The sequence below is a fragment of the Dermacentor albipictus genome, chromosome 6 (assembly GCF_038994185.2).
Source record: "Dermacentor albipictus isolate Rhodes 1998 colony chromosome 6, USDA_Dalb.pri_finalv2, whole genome shotgun sequence".
Classification (NCBI taxonomy): Eukaryota; Metazoa; Arthropoda; class Arachnida; order Ixodida; family Ixodidae; genus Dermacentor; species Dermacentor albipictus.
This window is the reverse complement of record NC_091826.1, coordinates 50,571,361-50,596,602: the sequence shown is the minus strand read 5'-3', so window position 1 is coordinate 50,596,602 and position 25,242 is coordinate 50,571,361. Positions and strand designations below refer to the sequence as shown.

The 25,242-nt window shown below is 46.2% G+C and overlaps 2 protein-coding genes across 2 annotated transcripts in view; both read left to right on the top strand.

Moving 5' to 3' along the window:
* Nucleotides 1-25,242, top strand: part of LOC135918685 (uncharacterized) — a 194,393-nt gene that overhangs the window by 14,884 nt on the left and 154,267 nt on the right. The gene's annotated exons all lie outside the window — the stretch shown is intronic.
* Nucleotides 835-16,172, top strand: LOC139061083 (solute carrier family 22 member 21-like). The gene is made up of 5 exons (XM_070540558.1): nt 835-899; nt 10,716-10,930; nt 11,554-11,735; nt 13,015-13,166; nt 15,383-16,172. The coding sequence occupies exons 2-5, from the start codon at nt 10,735-10,737 to the stop codon at nt 15,465-15,467; spliced, it is 615 nt and encodes a 204-aa protein (XP_070396659.1). The 5' UTR covers nt 835-899; nt 10,716-10,734; the 3' UTR covers nt 15,468-16,172.

The window sequence follows — 25,242 nt, the reverse complement described above, 5'->3', positions numbered from 1 at the left end:
AGTAGCATTCGCTTGCATTGATGATGTCGACTACGCGCAGTTTTCTAAATTTCAAGTGGTTACTGCGTACACCCGCAAAGCGCTCGGGAGATGTTTGCGTTTGAACAGCTTCGCATATAGTAGCATCGCGAAATTTCCTAGCGTAGGCTATCGCTTTCCTTCTGCGCCATCAAATCTATGCACGGAGCAGAAACAACGTTCAAGGTGTTACACCTTTAAGATTCAGTTCCAATTTTTTGTGACAAAATTACTACTAATACAAACCGCGCAACATAAGCATTGATGGCGGCAATGTATTGGATGAATGCGTTGACGGTTACACACATGTATGTACCTATGGTATTTATGTCAATACGTTCCTGTGTACACATTTAAAAGGCTTTCAGTACGGCACGCGTTAAAAAAAATGCATGCTTGCGGGGGTATATGTAGATATATGAGGTGCTGTTCAGCAAGCGGCACCTCACGCTATACTGCTCCAAAATATGTTCCACATATTAATGGGTCACCCCACAGTTTATGAAGGCTTCGGTGTTTAAACGGGAGAAAAAATGCGAAACACTGAACAAATACACGTTCAATCTGTTTGTCTAGCAATGCCGCTGTTCGACCTATTTGAGAGTTGTGACGGAAGACTTGTATCTCGACATTTCTTTTTCTTTTTCCAGCGTGATCCAGGAGTCACCACGCTGGCTCATCACGATTGGCAGGGAGGAGCAAGCCGAACGCGCAATCTCAAAAATACTTAAAATGAACCGCCGGAAGGTTCTGAACCTGAAGTCGACCTTGCACGTGATTGCAGAGAGAATTCGGGCATCTTCGACCAGTGCCATCGGCCCTGTAGAGATCCTGAGGCACAGATTGATTAGGAGGAACACCTTTCTTCTGTTTGTCGTTTGGTGAGTTATAGTCCACCAAGTTGTGAAGTATTAGACGGCAAATGCCGTGAGGACGACCTCTTTGCGTAATCGCCGTTTGATGATAAAAGCAGCTCCTCTTGTCGTGCTATTATCGATGCCCGCGGAAAACACTACTACGCAAAATGACGCCGAGTCAGTCTGTGTAAATTACCCCTCGTAAGTGCCTAGGGTAATGACATTATACATGTAAACATGGAAGCCCGTTACGTGCAGATACCCACGTAGTACCGCATGTAGTACGTAGTACCGCATGTACACACGTAGTACCGCATTCGAACAAAGAAAAGACTACTATGGAGCCGACAGATGAGTTATACCTCAATAACGAAGTTACCTCCGCCTCCTTTGAAGTGGAAGCGTGAAGTAAACGCGGTGCATGCCGGTATGGGTAGCAACCGCAGGTGAGTGTGATTAGCCCTGTTAATATTACCGAGACCGAGGCAAATTCAGCGCGGAGGAACACTCTTCTCCCTGTCGTTTGGTGAAAGCGTACGGAGATTTTGACGTCGAATAAGTGGACGCTTATTGTAAACCACGCCTTCAATGAAAAAAAAAACACTGTTCGTAGCTAAAACTATCGATTGCGGCAAACGAAAGGAGCGTTTACTCAATCTATGTGCATTCCGCCTCGTGAATGCGTATCGGGGCCGTTATAGGCCGTTTATGCGGAAAAGAGCAGGGTGAATAATCCGGCAAAAGGAAAAGCAGTCATGACTAGTAGTCTGCGTCTGCAGGTTGTGCAAGATATTTTACCTAGTTCAATTACATTGGTCGCAGGGTACCTGGATCATGGGAAGGATATTTAAGAAATAAAAGTGATGGACCGCATATGGTATGCACTACCATGTCACAACCGCCAGCTTGTAAAAAAAAAATGTGCAGTCATTGTATTCTAGCGGTTTGAATACGTGACTGAATTACTAAAGCGCCAAACAGAGCGCACAAGAAGAGACACGGACGAACGCTCGTCCGTGTCTCTTCTTGTGCCGTCTGTTTGGCGCTCTAGTACTTCAGTAACCTGCACCAACTGCCCAACAAAAACCTCTGCATGAATACGTGAGCCTGAAACAAAGAAACAAGAAGCTTCAGCAGAACCTAAATACCATGTAACTAGTGATGGAGCAATAAGTTAGTATTAATTAAATTATGGGATTCTAGGTGCCAAAACCACGGTCTGATTATGAGGTACATTGTAGTGGGGGACTCCGGAAATTTGATCATCTGGGGTTCTTTAACGTGCACCTAAATCCAAGTACACGAGTGTTTTCTCATTTCGCCCCCATCGAAATGCGACTGCCGAGGCCGGGATTCAATCCCGCGGCATTGTGATTAGCAGCCCAACTACGGCGGGTAGGAGCAATAAGTTAGAGGCGTATATAGAATGAAGGGAGAACACAGCAAAGTAAATTAGACGGACACTGGGTGTAGCTGCCACTGCAGCAGAAACTGAAAAGACAAAAGGGAGTTGGGCAATCCATGAATTGATGAAATACGTAACCAGTGTTACATCCCGATACACCCCGATGTTAAAGAGAGAAAAAGATTGCATAGAAAGGCAGGGAGGTTAACCAGGAGATACTTCCCTTGATTACCCTACACGGTGAGGAGTAATATGGAGATTAAAAGAGAAAGATGGATGACCACAAACAAACCATGTACACTATAGAGCGGTAGGGTATATCGCGAAGTCCCGTAAACCGCAGGAGTCTTAGTAACGTGAATAAAGCTTTCTGCGCAGACGTTGTTTTGGAGAAATGTCCTATAGCTCTTAGTTCTGATAGCAGATGATTGTGCAATTGGTTCATCATTCTGCACATCACTTGCCTCTCGGTACTTTAGCACGGGCATACACAGACAATGTGTGCCAGGGCCTTTTCACAGCTGCATGTGTCGCACGTGGAGGTCTTGGCCATTCCTATAAGGAAGGCATAAGAGCTGGTAAATGCAACGCCTAGCCACAGGCGGTACAGCATGGTCTCTTCACGTCGTGGCATCCCAGGTGGTAGGTGCTTCTGTATGTCGTGGAACAACGAACGCAAACGTCACATGGTGAAAGCATTCGAGTCCCACAGGGGCAAAGAACATTCACGGGACATCAATCGCAGCCCAGCCGCAGCGCCTGTTCGCGAAAGCAAAATCAAGACAGGTTGAAGACTTTCATGTTCAGATCACGTGGCTTCGCCGGCGTGTTCATTCCCACTGATGTTGTAATGTCCTCATAGTCATTGAAATATTGTGCAGTGTCCTTTGTCATTGCTGCAATAACACATCTATCGAAGTCCTGAGGCCAGTTTTTCCTTGGGTCCATGGCGCATTAGGTTTGTATGCGCTGAAGGGCTGCTTTGCAATCACTAAAAACTATCCAATGTTTCGGTGGTATCTGATTAATGAAATCAAGTGCAGAAAGCTCTGCACTCGTCGAGGCGGAAACATATGAAGTCTTATAATTTGACATTGATGGTGGCAAAATCTGCAGAAATCAAGGTTAAGTAGAGCGAGGTCTCCAGAGTGCTAGGTGCGCAATAAATAAGGAAATTATGCAGACATATGATGACATCAGTTGGCGCAAGACTGGGATAATTGAAGGTCACTGGAAGATGCCTTCGTCCCGAACCGGACATATCTTAGAACTGTGTGAATGATTTTAATGATTAGAACCCTCAGGGCTATGCAAGCGGCACTCCGAGCACTAAGTAACTGAAGATGACTGAAAATAATTAAAAAAAATGTGCCCTTGAATTCGGTGAAGAAAGATAACCAGTGAAGCTGTATTGGGGTGACTACGTCGACAACAATATTGATTCCTCTTGAATGCTATGGGATTGCTATATTGATTGAATAAGGACACATAAAAGTAACGTCGTGGTTTTTGCAGTCCTTATTTTGTCTCATCGTTAACATAGTGACCATTGCATTGTGGTCGCTGTGGTACACCGCGAACTGTCGTACTGCTATACTAGGCAAGTTCTTGCCGAAGGTTGAATCTTTACACGACCGGTGATGCGTGGTCGGCACATTGACGTCCGTGTAGCACTCAACTCCAAACCGTTCCAACACGAAGGACACAATTCTAATGCCGTAGGGGCTCGCTAGTTTGACTTTAAAGTCGACGATTGAGGGGTGCACTATTGCGTTTTATTATGCTATTATGCTAGTGGCTATGGTGTTAGGCTGCTGAGCATCGAATCCCGGCCACGGCGGCCGCATTTAGATGGGGGCGAAATGCGAAAACACCCGTGTACTTAGATTTAAGTGCAGGTGTAAGAATCCCTGGTGGTCGAAATTTCCGGAGTCCTACACTACGGCGCGCCTCATAATCATAAAGCGGTTTTGGCACGTAAAACCCCACAATTATGTTTGCTCCTATGGGAGTGAAGAAGCGCCGCCACCCCTGGCTTTCTCTATGACCATGAAGGTTCACACGTCATAACATGGTCGATAAAATGATAGCATTCAGAGCGTCCGGTGTGACTGATAACACAGAAATGGTAATGCTCTATATACATAGAAGGAAGATGATAACGTTCAGAGCTACCACCGCGACTTTTTTTTTTTCGCGTATGCGCATGGGGTTGCGCCGGAGGAGTTTTCGGCGTACAGGCGACACACAGACGGACGGACGGATGCACGAATCGGGTAGCCATTTACATCTTCGCAGTAAAAACAATCAGGGCTACAGCTTTCTGAGATCTTGTTGGGGGATGTACATAACGCGTCATAGTCTAGCACGTACATCTAGGAAAATAATTATCTTAGGCTTGCAAATATTTCTCAGTAGTAGAGTTTAACTTGTACGCTGGTACGTCATTTGAAATAGGTCGTAAACCACAAGCCGCTATCACCGGTGCATTCACGTCGACGACCACCGACATTGTTTGACTTGCCTGAAGCACACGTTTATCTGTTCGGCGCCACGAGGCTATAATGGTACGTCCACACTAGCGACAAAAACGCGCGCGACACAACGCGCGCGGCGAGCGGCGCTGTCGCGCGCGGCAAGATTCACGAAAAGCGGCAGCAACGCGCGGCAAACGCGCGAATGGGTGCGAGACCCATTTTTCGCGGCAGACGCGAAACGTCCACCAATCAGAAGCGAGCCGCTTTACGAGCCGCGCTGTTGTGGCGCCACCTGTCGCATAAGCAAAGAATCATAATCTATGGGCTCTGAGACTGAACAGTGACACGCGCGCCGTAAAATCTCAGAGGCCATTTCCAGTCAAGGGGGCTGTTTTTGTTAAGCCTTACCACACCGCCACTGAGGCGTCGACGAAGAATTCGCCTCGCAATGGAGGCGTTTTTGGAAACCGTTCGCGGATATGCGTACCCCTATGATAAATCGAGCGTCGGACAAGGAGCTGCGCGCCAACCGCTGGCACATTATGGACAGCAGTTTGGCATGACAGGTGAGTAATTGGTGAAGGTGGGGAAGCAGAGTGCGCGCCTTGCCCTCAGTGTCCCTGTACCGCACTCAAAACTTTCTCGTCCGCTGTCTGGCACGTCGGCGTCGCACAAGAACAAACAAGTATTATAGTGTTCACAGTCACCAGTAGCTCCTCGTCCGTATCCGACATGCCTGAGCGTGGCCGGCAGTGGCGCAAAAAAACACAGACACTTCCGATGGAAGACGAAATGGGCAGAACGGAGAGCGCGTTGTCGCGAGAAGTATCGAATGGAACGAGACAACGCGGGACTCCACGGGACGCTGCCGCGTGCCGCAAAACGCGACTGTGGACTTGCCAGCACGCGTCTGCCGCGCGGTCGCTTGCCGCGTGCGGCGTGTCGCGCGCGTTTTTGTCGCTAGTGTGGGCGTACCATAAAGACACCTGCTGTATGTTCTGCTATCAAGGTGCACATGTTTGGAGCGGTTGTTTCGTATGAACCAGAGAGCTGTAAATTGTGCCCTATCACTGATAACCCTGATCTGCCACTTGGGGATAAATTCGCCCGCTTCCGAAGGCGCACAGGGAGAAACGTTACTGAGCGCTGTGCGTCGATTATGCCGTCCATGTCTAATGCACTGGGAGAAACATCGAATATTCACACACTGGCATTCAAGGGCAGTCAATTCTCGAGCATTGCTTAACAAATGTCAATGCCGTTGCCTGACTGGAGTTGTTAGGTCATGTGAAGAGGTACATTGCAGAGGAGCTGCCCATCGCAAGTATTGACTCGGGCCTACGTCATCAGCATTATTCAGAACAAATTTACCATTTCCACTAGCTCGTCTCCGTACCGATATTTCGGAGCTCATAGCCCTGGGAAGAGTCTCCGCAGATCAATTCTCAACGAGCACTTATACTAAACAATGTACACAAAAACTCTTTTTATATTTAGTCATAAAGACGACAGACTGGCGACATTAGAAATGCAAAAGCCTCAAGTTGAATCCTCGCGTTTTCCATAACCTTTATAATCACAATAATCTAAAAGAAAAAAGAAGACATTTTTGCTTATCTTTCTTTCTTTTTCTTATTCATGACTAAAGCCCAGCTTCAAGACAGTTATTGCTAATTCAAGCAAATTATGTACTGAATGCCTCAGTACTCACGTTGTATATTATAATGTCAAGCTTTTGCCCGTGCACAGGCTGCCGTATTTGCTTGTTCAAACCCTGCTGCTCATATTCGGACGTCGCATGCATTAATACGCAATGTTAAACCGAAGTGCTGTATAACAAATACTGCAATCGTGAATATGCTGGCTCCTCAATAAATAATTTCCATCAATAATCGATCAATAATTTGTTTATTTACCATGCCCGCAAACAACCATAAGTTCTGAGAGCTGCCCTCCCTCCCCTCGCCACACACGCATATATTAAAGGAACTGCAGAGGAATATCAGTAAAAACAATTATTAAAACCTGCAATTATGAACTCAAGGTTGCACATACAAGAAAAGTCAAGGTAAATACAAAAGAAGAATGACAGATTCAGTTGAACAATATATGAAACTAAGAAATAACAACGGAAAACTCAGAAAAGCACAATGACACCGAGTTATCAAAAATATCAAGCTTGTAAAAATAAGCCTTATGAAGACTCAGTATTCTGTGGACGGTAGAGTGTTGGTGATGACAGGCCGGAACACATAAAGGTCTGTGTTCTATGTTGATTGGCTCCGAATACGAAACATGACAGAGCTTAAAAGTTCGGAGCAGGTGAGGATAGCGTGAAGTCTAAAAATATCAAGTTGGCAGCGATGTAAGGGCAATGTGAACAATCCAACAATGCTCGGACACGGTCCAGTGTCCATGTTAGCAAAGCGGTGATGATATACACGGTCCACCAGCTTAACTTTAGCAAAACTGTACAATAAAAAAAGTTTTAAACCCAGTGCAAGTTACAATTATAAAACCTACGGTGTTCTAAGGACCAAAAACCATAGATGCCAAGATCATGTCTTGCCCCGTGTTATTTCTATATACTTTTTGTGTTTTCCTTGAAGTGCTTGTCTAAACCTAGCTAGAATATCCTATAGGCTTATAAACTTCATGTGGGCCCATTGTATAACGTGACTGTTCGAGCTACAAATCGCATTCCCGACTACTGACGCGTATTGAAGCACAGGAAGACAGACTGTTCTGTTCAACTTCCGGAAATGTGTAGCATAACTGAATTTCTTCTCTAGTTCGCAAACACTGCCCGGAAAGCTCCAGTAAATTTATTAGTCAATTATTGGAGAAACATTGTTCAGTGATATGGTGAGTCACGTATCTGGATCCTTAGCCAATCAGGCTAGTTATAGATTCATTACATAAACATATCTATAAAGCAATGAAACGAATAAGTTGCATGTGGAAAGATTTTTGTGCCACGTTAATAAAAATTGTTTTTGGGTGCTGCATACTTTATTTTTATTATTTTATTTATCAATACTGTAAGCCTTGAGAGGCTCATACAGGAGTGGATATGCAAACAGTACAGGCGCTTTCTTATACAGGGGGTTTGCAGCAAGCTCAAACAAAAAAGCAATGGTTACAATCGACGCGCCAGGTCAGCAATAAGTAAATACAAGGAAACAAAAACAACCTATACAGTGCGTACGCCATGTAAAGTGTAAGAAGCAATTAATACAGGAAAAAATGCATTTGGGTGTACCATGCAATGTACAAACAGCGTCAAGTGTAATGTATATTATCAGAAGTGCGCAAGAACCAAGCGCAGTGAAGTACGAAAGAGCATATGGACACCGGCGTGTGAAAGAAGTTGGGGCATGGCAATACGTCATTGATAACTTTTGAGGACGCTCAGCCAAGACGACCACAATGCGGTCATCATTCCGATAATGACTCGAAGTGCAATTCGAGTGTCGACACGAATGAATGCACAGATTGTGAGCAAACGATGTCACTTGGTAGGGAATTCCACAGATGTATTGTTGAAGGGAAAAATGAGTATTTCAGTGTGGCGCAACGCGAAAAGAATGGTCTGGTACATTTTTCATGGTTAGTTCGACTGTAGTGACGTCCGGGGGGCAACAAGTAGTCGGATTTTGTCAAGTTTATCAGGTCATGGTAAAGATGGTAAAGGAACTTCAAACAGGCCAACCTCCTCCAACCAGCAAGTGTCGGTATGCCTGCTTGTGTGCGAAGCGCAGTTACGCTGTCGTACCTTGAATACTTTGTGTAAATGAATCGGAGCGCCCTGCTTTGAATCTTTTCTAATGCCAAGTTTAAATACTTTTGATGCGGGTTCCATACTATGCTGCCGTATTCTAATATCGGCCTAACCAGAGTTTTATAAGCAGTTAATTTCACCGAGGTGAGGGCTGTTGCTAGCTTTCTTCGTAAAAATCCGAGTTGTTTGAACGCGCGTGCGCAAACATTATTGATATGTACGTCCCATTTCAGCGATCTTGTTATTGTGACACCTAGATATTTGAATGAGTCTACTCGTTCCAAAGGAAGTATTACTTAGTTTATATGTGAAATTTAAGGGCTCTTTCTTACGTGTTACAGTCATACACCTGGTTTTCTGTGTGTTCATTTGCATGCCCCATTTTTCGCACCAGGCAACAATGTTTTGTAGAGACTTATTAAGTTTTGTCTGTTCATCGGCTGTTTCAACAGTTGTGTATATGACGCAATCGTCCGCAAAAAGCCTTATTGTGACCCCTGGTTCCATACATGTATACAAGTCATTAATATATAAAAGAAAAAGAGTTGGCCCCAGAACCGATCCCTGTGGCACACCAGAAAGAACATCAAGATAGTCCAATTCAGTATTTTTACGCAAACAAACTGGGACCGATTCGAGAGGTAGGCTTCGATCCATGAAACAGTCTTGGGATTATTACCAATTGATTTAAGTTTGAAGATTAGTAAACTGTGTGGAACGCGGTCGAATGCCTTCGAAAAATCGACAAAAATTGCGTCAGCTTGCAGTCTTGAATCGATTTTTACAGCAAAGTCGTGTATAATTTCTAAAAGTTGAGTTACAGTTGAAAGCCCTTGCCTGAAGCCGTGTTGTCTGAAGTATAATAGGTTATTTTCTTCCAGATAAGTTACGATAGCTTTATTTATTATATGTTCCATTAGTTTGCAACATGTGCTCTATTTATATTGTATATGTATATTGTCTATATGTATTCAGACGCTGCGGCAGCTTAAAAGCGAAGCTACTTGGCGAGTGTTTGCGGTATTGATGACATTGAGGGCAGCGCAGCGGATGTCACTGACGCTGGCCCCGCCGCCTTGCTCACTACACTCTTAGGTAAAGTTACACCCTTTGGCTTGCCCTTTCTGCCACACAACAATATTCGTTATCTGCCTTGATGCGTTTCCTTTCTTTATCGCTGCGAGCCCGGAACTTTCCAGTAACGAACGGCACGTGCGTTATCAGAAGTGGCACTCCAAAGGGGATAAACTGCTCTATGCTGATAACGCGCGTGCCGTTCGTTAGTGGAAAGTACCGAGCTCACAGCGTTAAAGCAAGGAAACACACCAAGGCAGATAACGAATATCGTTGTTTGGCAGAAGGGGCAAGCCAAAGGGTGTAACTTTGCCTAAGAGTGTAGGCGCGTACATGACGTCAAGTAACACTTGCGAGAGCAGGTCACTGGCCAATAACAGTCAACATTATCACTGTATTTCGCGTCACACTTTTCAGAATTCCTCCTTCGACAAATACCAAACATCGCCTTCATCGTAGTGATGTCACTGCGTCGACGTCTGAAAATGTGCACTCATTTGAGCTTCCTGTTAGTAGTTCGCCGTAGTTTCTGAATGCTGTACTGCATGAACATAAACAGTGCGCAGCATTAAAGTTGCGATCAGTGTGGTGCATCGCCACCGGATTTTGGTTGATCACGTGTTTGATAACTGTTCGCATTGAGAGGCAGCGTAACCGATCATGTCTACGAAGGATGTCTAATAAATGGGACGCTATTCAATTACGTAACGTACTACAGAACGCATCGGTCAGTGCTTACCTTCCAAGAACCAGCGGCATCGTGCAAACGCACAATCATGTAACTTGAGAACACAGCTATACTACTCGCCTCTTGTTCGTCGTCTCATGCTGGTCGCTGTTAACATTTCGGTGTTTCATCCGCGCTTCTTCGTTTCACGATTCGTTAGCGATGTTTCTCGCAGTTATGCCAGGCACAGCAGCATACGACGATCAAACAGCAGGTGAAAGTAGCAATGCTTACGCATCATTTATACAACTCCCATACGAAATTCTGCCGGTAACATTTCGCGGGTTTGGTGTACTTTAAAAAACAACCCATGTTGAACGTGTTTCTGACATTAAATGTTCCACAACGCGTGTTTAACGGTAAACCCCTGTGACAGGTTCTGCGACAACTTCCTCATGTTCGCTATGACGCTCGGTGCCGCGGATATCGAGGGTAGCCACCTGGTCAACTTCGCCGTGTCCACGGCGGCCGAGATACCCGCTGCATTCGTCGGGCTGGTCATGGTGTACTACTGTCGCCGTAAGCCGTCTCAGGCGGCCACTCTCATATTGACGGGGATCGCAGCAGCCGCGGTGGAGTTGACGCCCCCCGGTAAGAATCCTGACTGTCAACCATTGCTGTTGCTGCAAAGACGCTGAATAAATAGTAGGTACAGTATTAGGGCTTCACACGGGTGTAGCTGTGACGTAAAGTTTCTTTGGCGTAACATAGGGGGGAGGGAGGGGAACTGAATGTGTCTTTACCAAGCATCCTAGCCTCAGTGTACATGCTTCCTTTACCCCCGACTGCTTCAAGTATTATGGTGACTTCCTTGAAGACCATTCTTTACCTCGAAGTATACCACCTTAGGTAATATCTATGCGCGGAGAAATAGCGGAAATCGAACTTTGCTTTAATTGTCGGTGATAGCGGCTGATTATTACTGCGAACCTATTTGTTACTGTGGACAGCCAATGGCAAAGATCTCGTACATCAACAATCGGAGATTGGGAGAGCAGGTTCTCCTCTTTAGCCACTGCTTTCTTTCTGCAGCTGTCCTTTATATAGAGGTAACGAAGAGCGCAGTGCAGGAGACATAATTTGGGACGGAAAACTCAGTGCCGTGTCTATTGCTGCTTCGCCCAGCCCATGCGCTATTCGCTGCCTCTTCAGCACGTCTAAACATGTCCGCTTGCGTTTACATATGTAGCCACTTTGTAAACACTTCTACGCAGGTTGGCCTTACGTAGGCCTGTCGATGTCCATGGCGGGTCGTTTCATACTCATCCTGTCGGCATCGGTCAAGTGGGTCTGGACCATGGAGTTGTTCCCGACTGCTGCACGCGGGTTCGGCTTTGCCGCGTGCTTCACCGTCGGTCGCGTTGGGGGCATCCTGGCTCCCTTCATGAGCGTTCTTGTGAGTTGCTCGTCTCCATCCTGACCTGTCTTCGTCAGCGTTTGTCCGCGTCACACACGTTATCCTGCGTCTAGCACATGTATTGTTACGGAGCACCGTATGAGGTGCACACTAAAATTTTGAACACCCTTAAGGGTGTAAATGACTTGTCCTGTGCATGACACCCTTCTTGGGTGTATTGCTACACCCCAAGCAAAGGGGTGTGAAGTAACACCACACAAAGGAAAGGGTGTTAAAATCACGACACCTTGCGAATGGGTGTTAAATAAAAAGCACCCTTTAGGACATGGGTGTCCTTGTCTCCAGCCTGCTTCTTTGCCTATCTTGGCACTGAAGTCGCCCATCGGTATAGAGTATTTTGTTTTGACTTTACCCATCGCCGATTCCACGTCTTCATAGAAGCTTTCGACTTCCTGGTGGTCATCATGACTGGATGTAGGCGCGTAGACCTGTACAACCTTGATGTTGTACCTCTTATTGAGTTTCACAACTAGACCTGCCACCCTCTCGTTAATGCTATAGAATTCCTGTATGCTACTAGCCATATTCTTATCAGGAATCCGACTCCTAGTTCTCGTCTCTCCGCTAAGCCTCGGTAGCACAGGACGTGCCCGCTTTTTAGCACTGTATATGATTCTTTTCGCCTCCTAACTTCACTGAGCCCTATTATATCCCATTTGCTGCCCTCTAATAGCACTGCTAGACTCGCCTCACTAGATAAGGTTCTAGCGTTAAACGTTGCCAGGTTCATATTCCAATGGTGGCCTGTCCGGAGCCAGGGATTCTTAGCACCCTCTGCTGCGTCACAGATCTGACCACCGCCGTGGTCAGTTGCTTCGCAGCTGCTTTTATGTCAAGTATGCACCAACTCGCCCAGAAAGAAGTTTTAATGGGGACTGAGGGCCGGGGTTTGATTGTTGTGTTCATATAGGAGTGTGGAAGTGCGTTACCGGTTCTGGTCACCGGGATCAGGCCACACTCCCGGTCTCCTTATGCAATTTTATTAGCACGCGGATTTTTTTTTTAATCCGGTGGAAAAATGCGCGGCACCGGGCTTCGAACCACGGACCTCTTGCACGCGAGGCGGGTGTTCTACCTCTACGCCACCGCTGCACCCGACTCTACCACGACACTGAGCAAGTAAATATGTGCGTCTACTATGAGAGACTGCCCGAAAATATGTGCATGCAATTTGGTAATGAGAGCCAGGGGATGAGACCGTGGTGTGCACTGAAGAGTGTTGTTCTTTTTTTCTCGCATGTACACATCTCATACGCAGAAGAAGCAGGCTTCCGTGTATGTGGCTGCTGCTCTACTAGCAACGGCAGGAGCCTTAGGAGCAGCAGCGGCCACGTTTCTGCCTGAAACTCGAGGCATCGAACTTCCGGACACATTCGATGAGGCCGAAGAAGTTGCCAAGAAGCGCATGAAGTAAGAAGAAAAAATATCACTGAGGTTATTTTTTAAAGGGAGTGGGAGCCCGCTCCGCTGCGTATTCTGGGCCTTTGGTGATTTAAATAGACTTTAATTATCATAGTTCACTAAAGCAGCAACTGATTTTGCAGCCTTGTAATCAAGTGTTGAAGTATTAAGGCAGCTGCTCCTCGTTGTCACACTGACGTGCTCTTCCATCTTTATTTTTATGTCAAGCAACCTGTGCTAATACGAGCCAGGCTCCCTTGCCTATCGTAACGATAGCCAATCCATGGTCATTTGCGACTACTATAACTAGGTATCTCCTTAAGTGACGTGAATTTTCTTGCTTTCTTTGCTTGCCTGTTTTGATTCTAATATTGACACGTCGGCCTCTTTGGTGCGTTCTTTTTGCACAGGGCAGATCTGATTCTTCTGCGATTCCTAAGAGTTGCTTCTTACTGTCTGAAAGTTTATAATAAATAAATTAGTCAACAAAAAAAATTGCGCGAGCGAATGTATGACGAAATGTGACAGTTTTTACAGGAGTTTCACAAGTACTGACACGTGCGAAGTAGACGATGACCGAACCAATCGCCAACTAATGAAAACGTCGTAAGAAAGAAATTGACGTATAAACTGAAAATTTGCCGACAGTCTCTTGTCAAAGCCTTTCGCATTCTTGTGCTGCTTTCATATTCACTTCGATCTCTTATCTCGCTTCTAGATTCCTTTCTTCCTTTCTTGAGAACGACACTCCTTTTTTTGTCGTGCTGAAGATGCCGAGGTAGCCAAAACTACTAAGAAGTTTGTGAAAATGGTTTCTAGCATAAGAAGTCACGCGTTGCCAATGATATTTGTAGTACCATTAAATATGATGTGCCAGTAAATGGCGCGAGGTTCACAAAGGAAAACAAAGTGAATCATGAAGCAGACCCTTAACTGTGCTCGGTATTACCAAGTAATCAGGCACGAAACCATGGCAGCTTTTTGACGTACACAAGAGCATTGGCGCACCAGAAGCATCAACTGTATGGTAATCGCAACAATGCTCACTCAACCGAGGGAGGTGGATAATCACGTTTGCCATTTGCAGACGAAAAAAATAAATATGAACTGTTATTTAAAGCGGTACAACGCCCACAACCGGAGATGAATATGCGCCACACATCATGGCGTTTAGTTAGGAGAATCATACATGAAGCAAGCCATAATAATAATAATTCGAACCTTTTTTCTTTCCGTTTGTAAATTTATTTATGCACGAAATAGGATATGAACAGGAGTGTTTGCGAGTAAGAACGGTGCAATATTTTAATAACATTTGCAATCTACTATGGCGATTCTTTACGCTCACTTTGTAATATATCTGGGTGTCTAGCAGCTTGGAGACGTTATCCAATCAAAAAATAATTAGGCGAACCACACAGCTAATTATGTCAGGACGTCTAGCTTCTAAACACGATGTTTCTTAAACGCCACCCGAGCAGTTCGCGAAATTTCTGTATAACTCAAAAGGTGAATAATGAAAACGAAATGAAGATATTGATTAATTACACATAAAAGATAAAAGTGAAAGCAATAGATTTTAAACAATTTAACCAGCCCAAAGCGTAAATATATCCTGTCTTCAATGACATGAATGTCATTATACTAATTTAAAATTAAGCAAGTCCCACACACACACGTGCAGCCAGGCAGATTTTTTGATTGATTGTGAATAGGTTGCTGACCAGTCATCTTGAAGGTCTTTGAAAGACAAACTCAAACTTAAAAGCTGCGTAAATGAAAACGTCTTTATCAGGCCATGATATATATGAGTATACTGCCATTCGTCCAGCTGTTCAAGTGGAAGGAAGTTTAGAACTACACGTTTGTTCTGTCCAAATACGCGTTCACCTGTATTTGACAGTTACATTTCCACGGACTTTCAATCTTATGCGCCTTTTATGTGCCCAAAAGGCACTGAGAGTTAGGCAAAGTCGACCACATCGCAGTCCTCAACAAATGCTGCTACTAACTTCCTCTGGTATGTTTTGTGTTGGTGTTTTCTCTTCATTTGCTTGTTTTTTGTCACATCTCGTATTCGCCTTTTTTCACACAGTGCAGCAATGCCTTGCGAAACAAGCTGCGCTCGCGTAACGTTAGTGTGAAAATCTGAAATAATCACGAACTAAGAATTTTGAAGCTGGCTTACCCATCTCCAAAACGAATTTGTATTTCTTCACACGCAGGGCAGACGATTGCCAGCTGACGACGGGGGAGGCATCCGAAGAACGGAATCAATCCATTGCAACAACGGCTTTGATGAACGCGTAGCACCTGCCTTATCAGTGGACGAGGGTGGCGAAACGGACTTGTCGGTCGATCATGATGTCATGATTTCTGGATAGCGCAGCAAAACACAGACACAAGAAGAAACAAAGAAGAAGAAGAGCGCTAGCTACCAACAGCTAAATTTATTGATGAATAAGTAGGACTTATCCCGGAGCTAATTCAATTTTGTTGTTAATAGCGCACTTCGTCTTCGTTTATTCTAGTGCCCGTGTTTTCCTCCACAACCCAAATGCCATTCCACTATCATTGGAGCTGGACAGGCACTTGGAAAGAGTTCTTCAGGGTTGAAGACACCCCCCCCCCTCCCCGCTCCTCCATTGTCATGGTCCATCTCGGCAGCGGGGAACAGTCCCCCTCAGGTAGACGCTGCTGAATATGCGAGGAGTGGGGACGGCAACAACGAGTTATTCGACCGCACCAACACGGCCTCCGAGAGCAGGACCCCACTATGTGTTGCACCATCTCCAAGGCTCTGCACATGGGGTGCACTGCGGTCTGATATGGTTGAAGAGCTCTGACGTCCACCTACCCCGACGCTGCAACAGTAAAAAAAAAAAACACCTTTCAGCGGTAGCTGTAGATTGAGAGACACTTCTGCCAACAGCAAGGCTGGCAGCCGTGCTAACTTAAAATACAAATTCTAAAGCCCCTTCATTCATGTGTTTGCGACCAATGTAATCAACCAGAAAACGGGTAACCACAGGATATTCGTAGGTGACAATCATAGCAAGCCAACTGACAATGACACCAAGGAAAGCATGGGCACAATTACTTACTTTAATTGAAATGTAGATATGATAAAAGGAAATAAAAGTGGAAGAAAAAGAAAGGACAACTGGTAACAGGTGAAATACGAGCCCAGTCTTCGCATTACCAATTAAGCTACCCCGGCGCCGTTTCGCCTTCCAATTTCTTGGTTATTGTAGGTACATAGCTCTCCCCTCGGGATTGTTATACGTGAGGCAGGGAGACGGTGACTGGCCAACAAAACCTCCTATGCTATCTAAAGGCACGAAAGCGGCCCGAGTTGAGACCCTATCTATGTAATGAACGAGAGGAAGGGGAACAAAGCGACCCGATTTTTGCAAGTCAATCATATGACACCAAGGAAATCATAACGGAATTGTTTTAATGAAAGTGTAGAATCGATAAATAAAGGTGGAGTGGTATGTTGCATTCTGGCGCAAGGAAAAGATGGACTCCCTGCCTGAAAGATAACAAGTAAATGCTCGAACTCTACTATCATTCTGTACGTTCATCTTCCTGCTTTATTTTTCAGCTTTTTTCATAATAGGCCACAGGAAATGTAAGTTCATGCATACGCTCGCATTCGTAATATTTCTCCAGTGTCTCTAAAAATCCTTATATCACGATGGTAATCTACAACGACTTGCTGCACGTACCTTGTCCACGTTCGTCCGGATTAATTCGCCACGCTCATTGAAGCCTTTGTTTCTCAGGGACAGCGTGGCGCGGTTTGTTTCAAATACTCTATTTTATTTTGTGTTTTGTTTTTACAAAGCCACATAGTTTCGGCTTCCTCTCCAAAGGTAGTGTCACAGCTCTCGTCCTTTTGTACATCACCCCCAGACGTCGAACATCAAGTATTACCAGCGTGAGCTGAATTCCCGCACAGACAACAGGCGATTTTCGGATAGGAATTCCACTCATGGAAAGAGCACGACAAATGTTATCGCCGCTTCCTAGGAGACAGTGGCTGCTTTTAACCTTGGTGAAAGAAGAATATACAATAACAAAATGCTCATGTAGTTTCTTCGCGGCTACGACTACACAGCACAAATGTAGCAGGGGAATATGTCTTTCTTTTTTACTTTTTTTTTACGTGAGGTGCCTTCAAGAACGGTCTAATGGAGTCGCTTGCTGAAACCAACATAGCAAAAACATGTTTTAGAATTATCGCGTGTATCTATGCGACCATACTACCAACGACCACTACTTCGGTATCGTCTTGTAGAGGAAAACTAAGTCATTATTGACCCTGCATGTGTAGCGTGTGCAGATGGTGCCCCTGTCGCGTAGCTCGCGACGTAATCGGAATTAAATATAGCCCAGCGCTCGGTGGTCAGAGGCACGTAAATCTACATTACGTTTGTCCATCGGAGCAGGAATGGTCGCTTTTGAGAGATCTCACTATATCATAGTAGGTGTACTTTATCGAGCTCAAAAGTGGCGTTCAGGAAGAGTTGTAATACCTGCAAATGTTCAATATGCTGCGGAAAAAAATTTAATGCTTGCTCGGCGGCAAGCGGCACCACTACGAATGAGGAGCGAGCACGATCACAAGATCAAACCTTAAGACCCCCACTATAGATGCAACACAACTTGGGCATGTAATCTTTCTAATGAGCGAATGAATGGAGCTTGACTTTGCTTAGGTCCATTTTTGGGTGCCATTGTACCCAAACACCATCTGCTGCACACACTAGACGTTTCGCGTACCCACTGCGGATACGTCTCTGATGCACCCTGCACTCTAACAACAGTTTACACCCTTTGGAGTGCCCCTTTTGCCACACAACAATAATCGTCACCTGCCTTGATGCGTTTCCTTTCTTTAACGCTGCGAGCCCTGTACTTTCAAGTAACGAACGACATGAGCGTTATCAGCATGATAGCATTTCCTCTCGGCAATGCTACCACGCTGATAACGAGCGTGCCGTTCGTTACTGGAAAGTGCCGGGCTCGCAGCGTTAAAGAAAGGAAACGCATCAAGGCAGGTAACGATTATTGTTGTGTGGCAGAAGGGGCACTACATAGGGTGTAAACTGTTCTTTGTTGGGTTCTCCTCCCGTGCTCTTGGGACAAAGAAACGACAGCACAGTAGTGCAAACAATCACAAGGGCATTTATTGCACCTTTCATAGATAAATGCCTGCTAGCCGAGTTGTAACCCACAAAACATGCCGATGGGCGCGCGACAAATCTAGAAGACCGACTCACCGCGACCGGATAACGAGCAAATATGTTCGCCCCATGCTGGATCCCAACGCCTGGTCGTTCGCACGTACGGTCACGCAAACGGTGGCGCGCTCGAAGGCGGCCACGCGAGACGGTCTCGCAGAAGCATGGATCGGCGCACGCGCGGGACGTCCGCCGCGTTCGCCGTCCGCCGCTCAAGAGAGCGAGCCTTCCTCCCCCACGCCCAAGTAGCCCCGCCTGTAGCCGGCGTCAGCAGCGCAACACTCGCGCCATCTCTCGTACGGCGCTTCAACCACTCCGACCGCCGCGGGCGCCAGGCAACGCGTCGAAGCCGCCCTACAGGAGACGAGCTATGCGAGAAAACTAGATCTCAGGGGACGCGTGGGCGTCACGCATCCCCACATCTTAGAGTGTAGCAGCTCTTGTTTTTTTTTCACCAGGCGGGATACTGCATGCAAGAAAAGTTGTAGAACTTATTCTCTGTCGTTCGTCATCCACCTGAGAAATTCCGTCCCTATTTCGTAAGACATAGAGTGCATTCGATGCTCCTGTGCATCAACCATTTTTTTTCACAAACCTGCGACAACAAGCTACCAGGTCGACAAGACCCAGTATATCGTCGACCTGCTCTCAAAGGACATGCGAAACCGAAGAGCATCTGAAGCTAACGAGCTGACTGTCTCAAATTCTCGTTCAGTGAGGAATTGACAAACGCATAAATGGGGCGTGTTGATCGACATTGGCGGTTGCTTTCTAAATATAATCCTGAACAGAGTGAATAACCGTATGCCACGAAGAGCTGCACTTTTGGGGGGAAAGCATCATCGAGCATGCGTACCTTGGACCCAATAGAGTACGTTCGCGAAAGCAACAACCTTCGTTACCTAAACGAAGAAGGAACGAGTGTTGAGGTACATGTTAAGAGAATTTCAATGACACTGCTTCTTAGACTGGCCCAGTCTTCAAAGTGAAGTCGGTGGTGCAGACTAAGACCTAGATATCACACCGAGGCTGAGAAGCCAAGTGTGAAGGCATGCTGCCATCACAGTGAGCTGTAGAGGACCTAAGAGTGATTTAGAGGCGTGGCAGCAAACAGTATGCTGCCTCACCTTCACTAAACTGGCAGATGTGCCCGACCGAACTACGCAATGAAGCAATTAGTGGTGCGCAAATATTCTCAATCAAACAAAGGTTCCACTTTCAAGCGGATAATTCTGTAATAAAACACAGCGTTCTGTGTATTCCCTACCTGGAATGGCGCTTCTGCTTTCGTCGGCTTCTTGCCTAGTAAAGTGGGCAGGTCCCGGAATATGGTGTGATAGTAAAATGTACAGATCCAGGAGATTTCATTATGAAAACTGGGCCAATCCTGCAGACAGTGTAATTGACGTTGCTGATTGGCTCGGGGAATATGTATTCACTGTGCAACAAATCGGCTTTCAGACTACGGACACGTTGCAAGTGCTAGACGGCGCCCTGTCTTTCCCACCCCTAGTGCCATCTGACGAATAGTTGCGCGAATGCGGTAGAATTACTCACGGCGTCAGCAGCTCGCGCTGCGTGTTTAGCGCCCTGTCAAACGGTAACGATGCCGCGAAATGGCGTGCCGATATTAATTTTAACCGGGTTTCGGGAATTACAAGATCTTGACAGCTTTTGTTCGTGAAAAAAACTTAAAGAAAGGAAGTCGTCTATGTGAAGTGGGGCACGTCTACGACGTGAGGGAAGTGTTGAACTCGCACTGATCGGAAGTGACTGCTAGGTGCATTCCGCTAACGAAAAATAACGCACCGGTGAGATGCGTGAAGCTCAGCGTAATTTACTTCGTTATCTATGGTGTGGACGCATGAAATTATAGGTGACATTGATTCTTGAAGATCGGCGACAACAGACAAATCCTAGCGGGGAGCTGCCATTGGCCTGCTGGCATCGCAGGGAAGTGCAAGCACGCCGCGGTAGTTTCCCTGTACATACAGGACGGCAAATGCGAATCCAAACATCGCATCCAAGAAGCGGGGCATACGAATGACTCGTAAGACCTACGTGAGGTATTCTAACGTTGCTCTCCACAAACACAAAAGAAAGGTGAGAGGTAACAGCTTGGTTAGATGCATTATGCAATGCTAGAGAAGTGGGATGTCCATTTCAATGCTAACCTCCGTCACGCGCAGTGAAAAGGGCTGTCTTACAGAAGGACGATTACGAAATAGTGTAGCATATGTGATATCGTTAATGGTATTAAAGCATGGATGCTCATGAATAGAGTGCATGCCGAGAAAATATGTGAGGCTGATGTATGTTCTCTGTAAGTGCAGTGACCACTCATTCGATTCGGCATATAAGCTTTCAATCGGGCTTGTTCTGAAAGCGCCCGTGGCTTAGCGGATACCTAGGTGGTGGACAGGATCTAGAATCTTTAGCGTGCTCGGGGCGGCAGCGTTATACACTACTGCTCCATCTTCCACTAGTGACTGAATTACGCTCTTGTAGAGATTCATTAAACACTTTCTGTGACTACTCCATGTTGTCTGGCATAAAAGTTTCAATGAGTTCATTGTTTTTGATGATGATGTTTGAGGTTTAATGGCGCAGGGGCCAGGTATGACCAAAGAGCGCCATGATAGTGTTAATGAGTTCGCAGTGGACTGATGGGTTCTGTGAAGTTAATGTGACGTGGCTCTAAAGGGGTCTAAAGTGTTGACGTAAATTGCATGAAATGTACGTGTAATAAAATTATGGGAACGACTATTGACGTGTACTAGGAACATTAAAATGCATTGAGAAAGAATGATGCAATATATAAAATAAGCGAGATACTAAAATAGTCTAGAGCACTACTGCCTCACCAGAGCCCTTGAAACTCAAGGGCCTAGAGCGATGTGCTATACAAAGAAAAGTATCGTAGCGGCATCCTCTGAAAAGAGGATGCGCTACAATATGAATGCGCTTGTAACATGTAGCACAACACCTTTCGAGAAAGCGAGGATTGCTTTGGTCTTAAAAACAGTTCTTCAAGAAACAGCCGAATTCAGAGAGACGCAATGGCAGTATGCAAAAGGAAAATGTTTCCTTCTGTCTCTTTCGGCTTCCCGGCAGTCCAGGAAGACGTGGAGGACGGTCACCCGGTCGCCACATCTACCACAGACAGGAGGCTCGTTACCGTGAAGAGAGAGAGAGAGAAAACCTTTATTGTAAAGTTTTAGTGGAGCTTTCTTTCCCAGCGGTGTGGGCTAGCGTGGCGTCTGCTTTGCCGCGACGCTATCAGCCCATTCTGCCAACCGTATCTGGTCTTGCGGGTTGGAAGTTTTCGTTTTTTTCTCCCACTCGTCATGTGAGGGAGCTCGCCTAAAGAGTTCTCTCGGGGGAGGGTTCTTTTGGCATCCCCACAAGATGTGATCTTGGTCCGCAAGGGGACAGCTACAATGTTTGCAGTTTGGTGGATATTCACCACCGGTCATTGCAGCTAGCCTTTTTGGACTAAGTACAGATCTAGTCTGTACTCTCCTGAGGTTAGTGGCCTGTATTCTTGTCAGTGTCTCGTGCGGGGATGGATATATTCGCCTGGATTCGCGGTAATAAACGGTCATTTTGTTGTAGGTGTGGATACCTTCATGTCGGTCAACCCCGTCGGGCAAGCCCACCTCCCGGTTACTAGCTGCTCGGGCGGCTAGATGGGCGGCCTCATTGCCAGGGTTGCCCGCATGAGCGGGTACCCACACCAACTTCAATTGATTGAGGTTTTTGTTAATTATTCTGAATGCTCGAGAGGAAATGAAACCTGAGGTGTAGTTACGAATCGCTGTTTTCGAGTCGGATATAATAATCTTGGTGCCCGGAATGGAGGTGCCCATGGCGATGGCGGCCTCTTCCGCCTCCACAATGGAAGATGTGTTTACCGTCGCACAGCTGATGGTGTGCCCGTCGCCATTAGTGACGGCTATGGTGTGTCGACCATCACTGGTGCGAGCAGCATCCACGTATATGGCGGGTTGGTTTTTGTAACATTGCCAGAGTGCCGCCGCCCTAGCTTTGCTCCTACCGCTGTTTTCAGTGCTCATGTTTTTCGGAAGCGGGGGGATAATGGTCTTGGTCCGGATAGTGTTAGGTATTCGCTGTCGTTGCGGGATGTCTAAGGCTGGGCGATACCCTAAGGTGTCGAGGATCCGCTGTCCCGCATGTGTGCCGGATAATCGAACTGTTTGAGCCCATTTGTGGGCCTCTACAATTTCCTCAACGTTATTTTGCACCCCTAGACTCAAGAGTGCCTCTGTATTAGTCCATTTTGGTAGCCCAAGAGCCTGTTTGAATAACGTTCGAATTAGACCGTTAATCCGTTCCAAATCCCTCTTCCTGAGATGCAGGTAAGGGCAGACATACGCCACTCGGCTCAGAAAGCAAGCCTGGATTAACCTGCAGGCATCTTTCTCCTTAACTCCGTGCCGTCGGTTGGAGACCCTCCTGAGAAGGTTCTGTAATTGCCCAGCTGTAGTTTGGAGTCGTGCTATGGCTTCTTGGTTGTGCGTGTTTTGCTGGATCCACAATCCTAACATTCTGATTTTAGGAACGTGGGACCGGTTGTCCAGCTACCTGCACCTGAATGTGTGCCGGCAAATTAGCAGCCGCATTTGCGGGATTTTTTTTCCGGACTATAAGCAATTCTGACTTTTTCGGCGAACAGCTCAGGCCATTGTTGCGAGCGTGTTTCTGCACTGCGTCAGCCGCTGCCTGCAGTGATTCTGAAATCTCTCCATCCGGCCCAGTGCACGTCCAGATCGTTACGTCATCGGCGTAGATGGCGTGCCTGATATGAGGAATCTCTTTGAGCTGTCGGGATAAGCCACTCATGGTGGTAGTAAAGAGGAAAGGAGAAAGTACTGCTCCCTGTGGTGTACCTCTAGTGCCGAGTTCCATGGTTTTACTTTCAATATTGCCTATGTTTACGGTGGCAGTACGTCCCTTGAGGAATGTGGTAATATAGGTATATGTTCTCTTACCTACGTTCATGTTGGATACGTTTTCTAGAATGGCTCGATGTGAGACATTGTCAAACGCTTTGTGTATGTCTAATGCTAACACTGTTCGAGTTGCGCGTATAGGCGCTGGGTTAAGGATAGCATTTTGTACTTGCCACAGTATGTCTTGGGTGCACAGTTTAGGACGAAAGCCGATCATTGTCTCTGGGAAGAGGTTGTTGGTTTCGGCATAGTCAACCAGTCTATTGAGAACCACATGCTCCATAGCCTTACCAAGACAAGAGGTAAGGGATATGGGTCTGAGGTTCTCTAGACTGAGTGACTTGCCCGGTTTAGGAATGAAGACCACGCTAGCGTGCTTCCACTCTTGCGGGAGTGTACCCTTTTGCCCGTGCTGATTAAAAAGCTTAGTGATCATTGTTATGGTAGGGTCATCTAGATTCCTGAGCATTTTGTTGGTGATCTTATCTTCACCGGCTGATGATGTCGTGCGTAGGCAGCTGAGAGCGGCGCGTACTTCGGCCTCGGTGATGTCTTCGTCTAATGTTGGGTTTTCGTCTCCTCTGTACTCTATATATGCACCCGGCTCCCGTTCGGTATTAAGATATTGCCCGATCAAGAGGTTTACGAATTCAGAGTCTGTTCCCGGGAAACTGTGTACGATTTTCTGAATCCTTTTATGAGCAGCACTTTTAGAGTGTTGTGGATCTAGCATGTGTTTAAGCAGGGTCCAGGGGTTCTTTTTGCTTAACTGGCCATTCATATTGTCGCATAATTGGTTCCATTGCATAGTGCTGAGCTCGCTAGAGTAGTCCTGAATCTCTTTCTCTAGGGCGGCGAGTTCGTGGCGCAGCGTGCGGTTGATCTTATTCTTAAGCCATCTCTGCTGAAGGTCTTTAGGCTTTTCCCATAGACCTAGGAGTTTTGAGTCTGGCACGGGGCCTTCCTCTTCTATCGGTGCAATGGTTGTGGCATTGTCCACATCCTGGATAAGCTCATTCGTCCACGCACTGAGGTCAGCTATATCGGTGAGCTGTTTGCGGTTTCTTATGTATCGGAATACATCTCATTTGGTATGTGGAATCAGCTTCATTTTCCTTTTATGCCCTTTTGAAGGGATAGTGATAACAACGATATAGTGATCGCTCCCAAGACTAGTTTCGGTGTTATCCCAAAAAGCACCATTGGAATTTTTGACGAAGCGTAAGTCGGGTGTGGTATTCCTGCTTACACTGTTGCCGATACGCGTGGGCCTATCTGGGTCAGTGATGAGTGTAAGTTCCAAGTCACTTGTCACTGAATATAGTGCATTGCCTTTCCTAGTGCAGGTTTGGTATTCCCAGACTGTGTGCGGAGCGTTAAAATCTCCTACAACAACCAGTTGTTCCTTCTCTGCGGCTTTACATGCTTTTTCCAGGAGGGCAATAACTCTTGCTTTTATCTTTCGGGGAGCTGTACAAGTTAAGGATGAATACACATCTGTGCTCCTTTTTCCTAGGCAGTAGGTGTACAAACGTGTAAGAAATTTTGTCTTCCTCCAGATCAATTTGCATCGCCGTTAGGTTGCGTTGTATCGCAACTGCCGTAGAAGGTTTATTGTCGGCTTCAGTTAACTCATTGAACGTGGTATACCCAGTAATTTTGACTTGAGTGCCTGCTTCCTGTAGGGCTACAACATCTACCTTGGGATCAACGCTAGCGAGTTGGAACTGCAGTGCTGCACGCTTTTGCTTAAAGGATCTGCAATTCCATTGTATAATCTTAATAGTTTCAGCCATCTTTTTTGGTGTACGGTTCTGCCCTTACCGGCAATACAGATGTCATTTTGAAGCCCTCAGTGTTGAG

Coding starts and splice junctions, on each gene's coding strand:
- LOC139061083 (XM_070540558.1), top strand. CDS start 10,735: ATGTTCGCTATGACGCTCGGTGCCGCGGATATCGAGGGTAGCCACCTG. Junction 10,931..11,553: donor GGTGGAGTTGACGCCCCCCG/GTAAGAATCCTG, acceptor ACTTCTACGCAG/GTTGGCCTTACGTAGGCCTG. Junction 13,167..15,382: donor GTTGCCAAGAAGCGCATGAA/GTAAGAAGAAAA, acceptor CTTCACACGCAG/GGCAGACGATTGCCAGCTGA.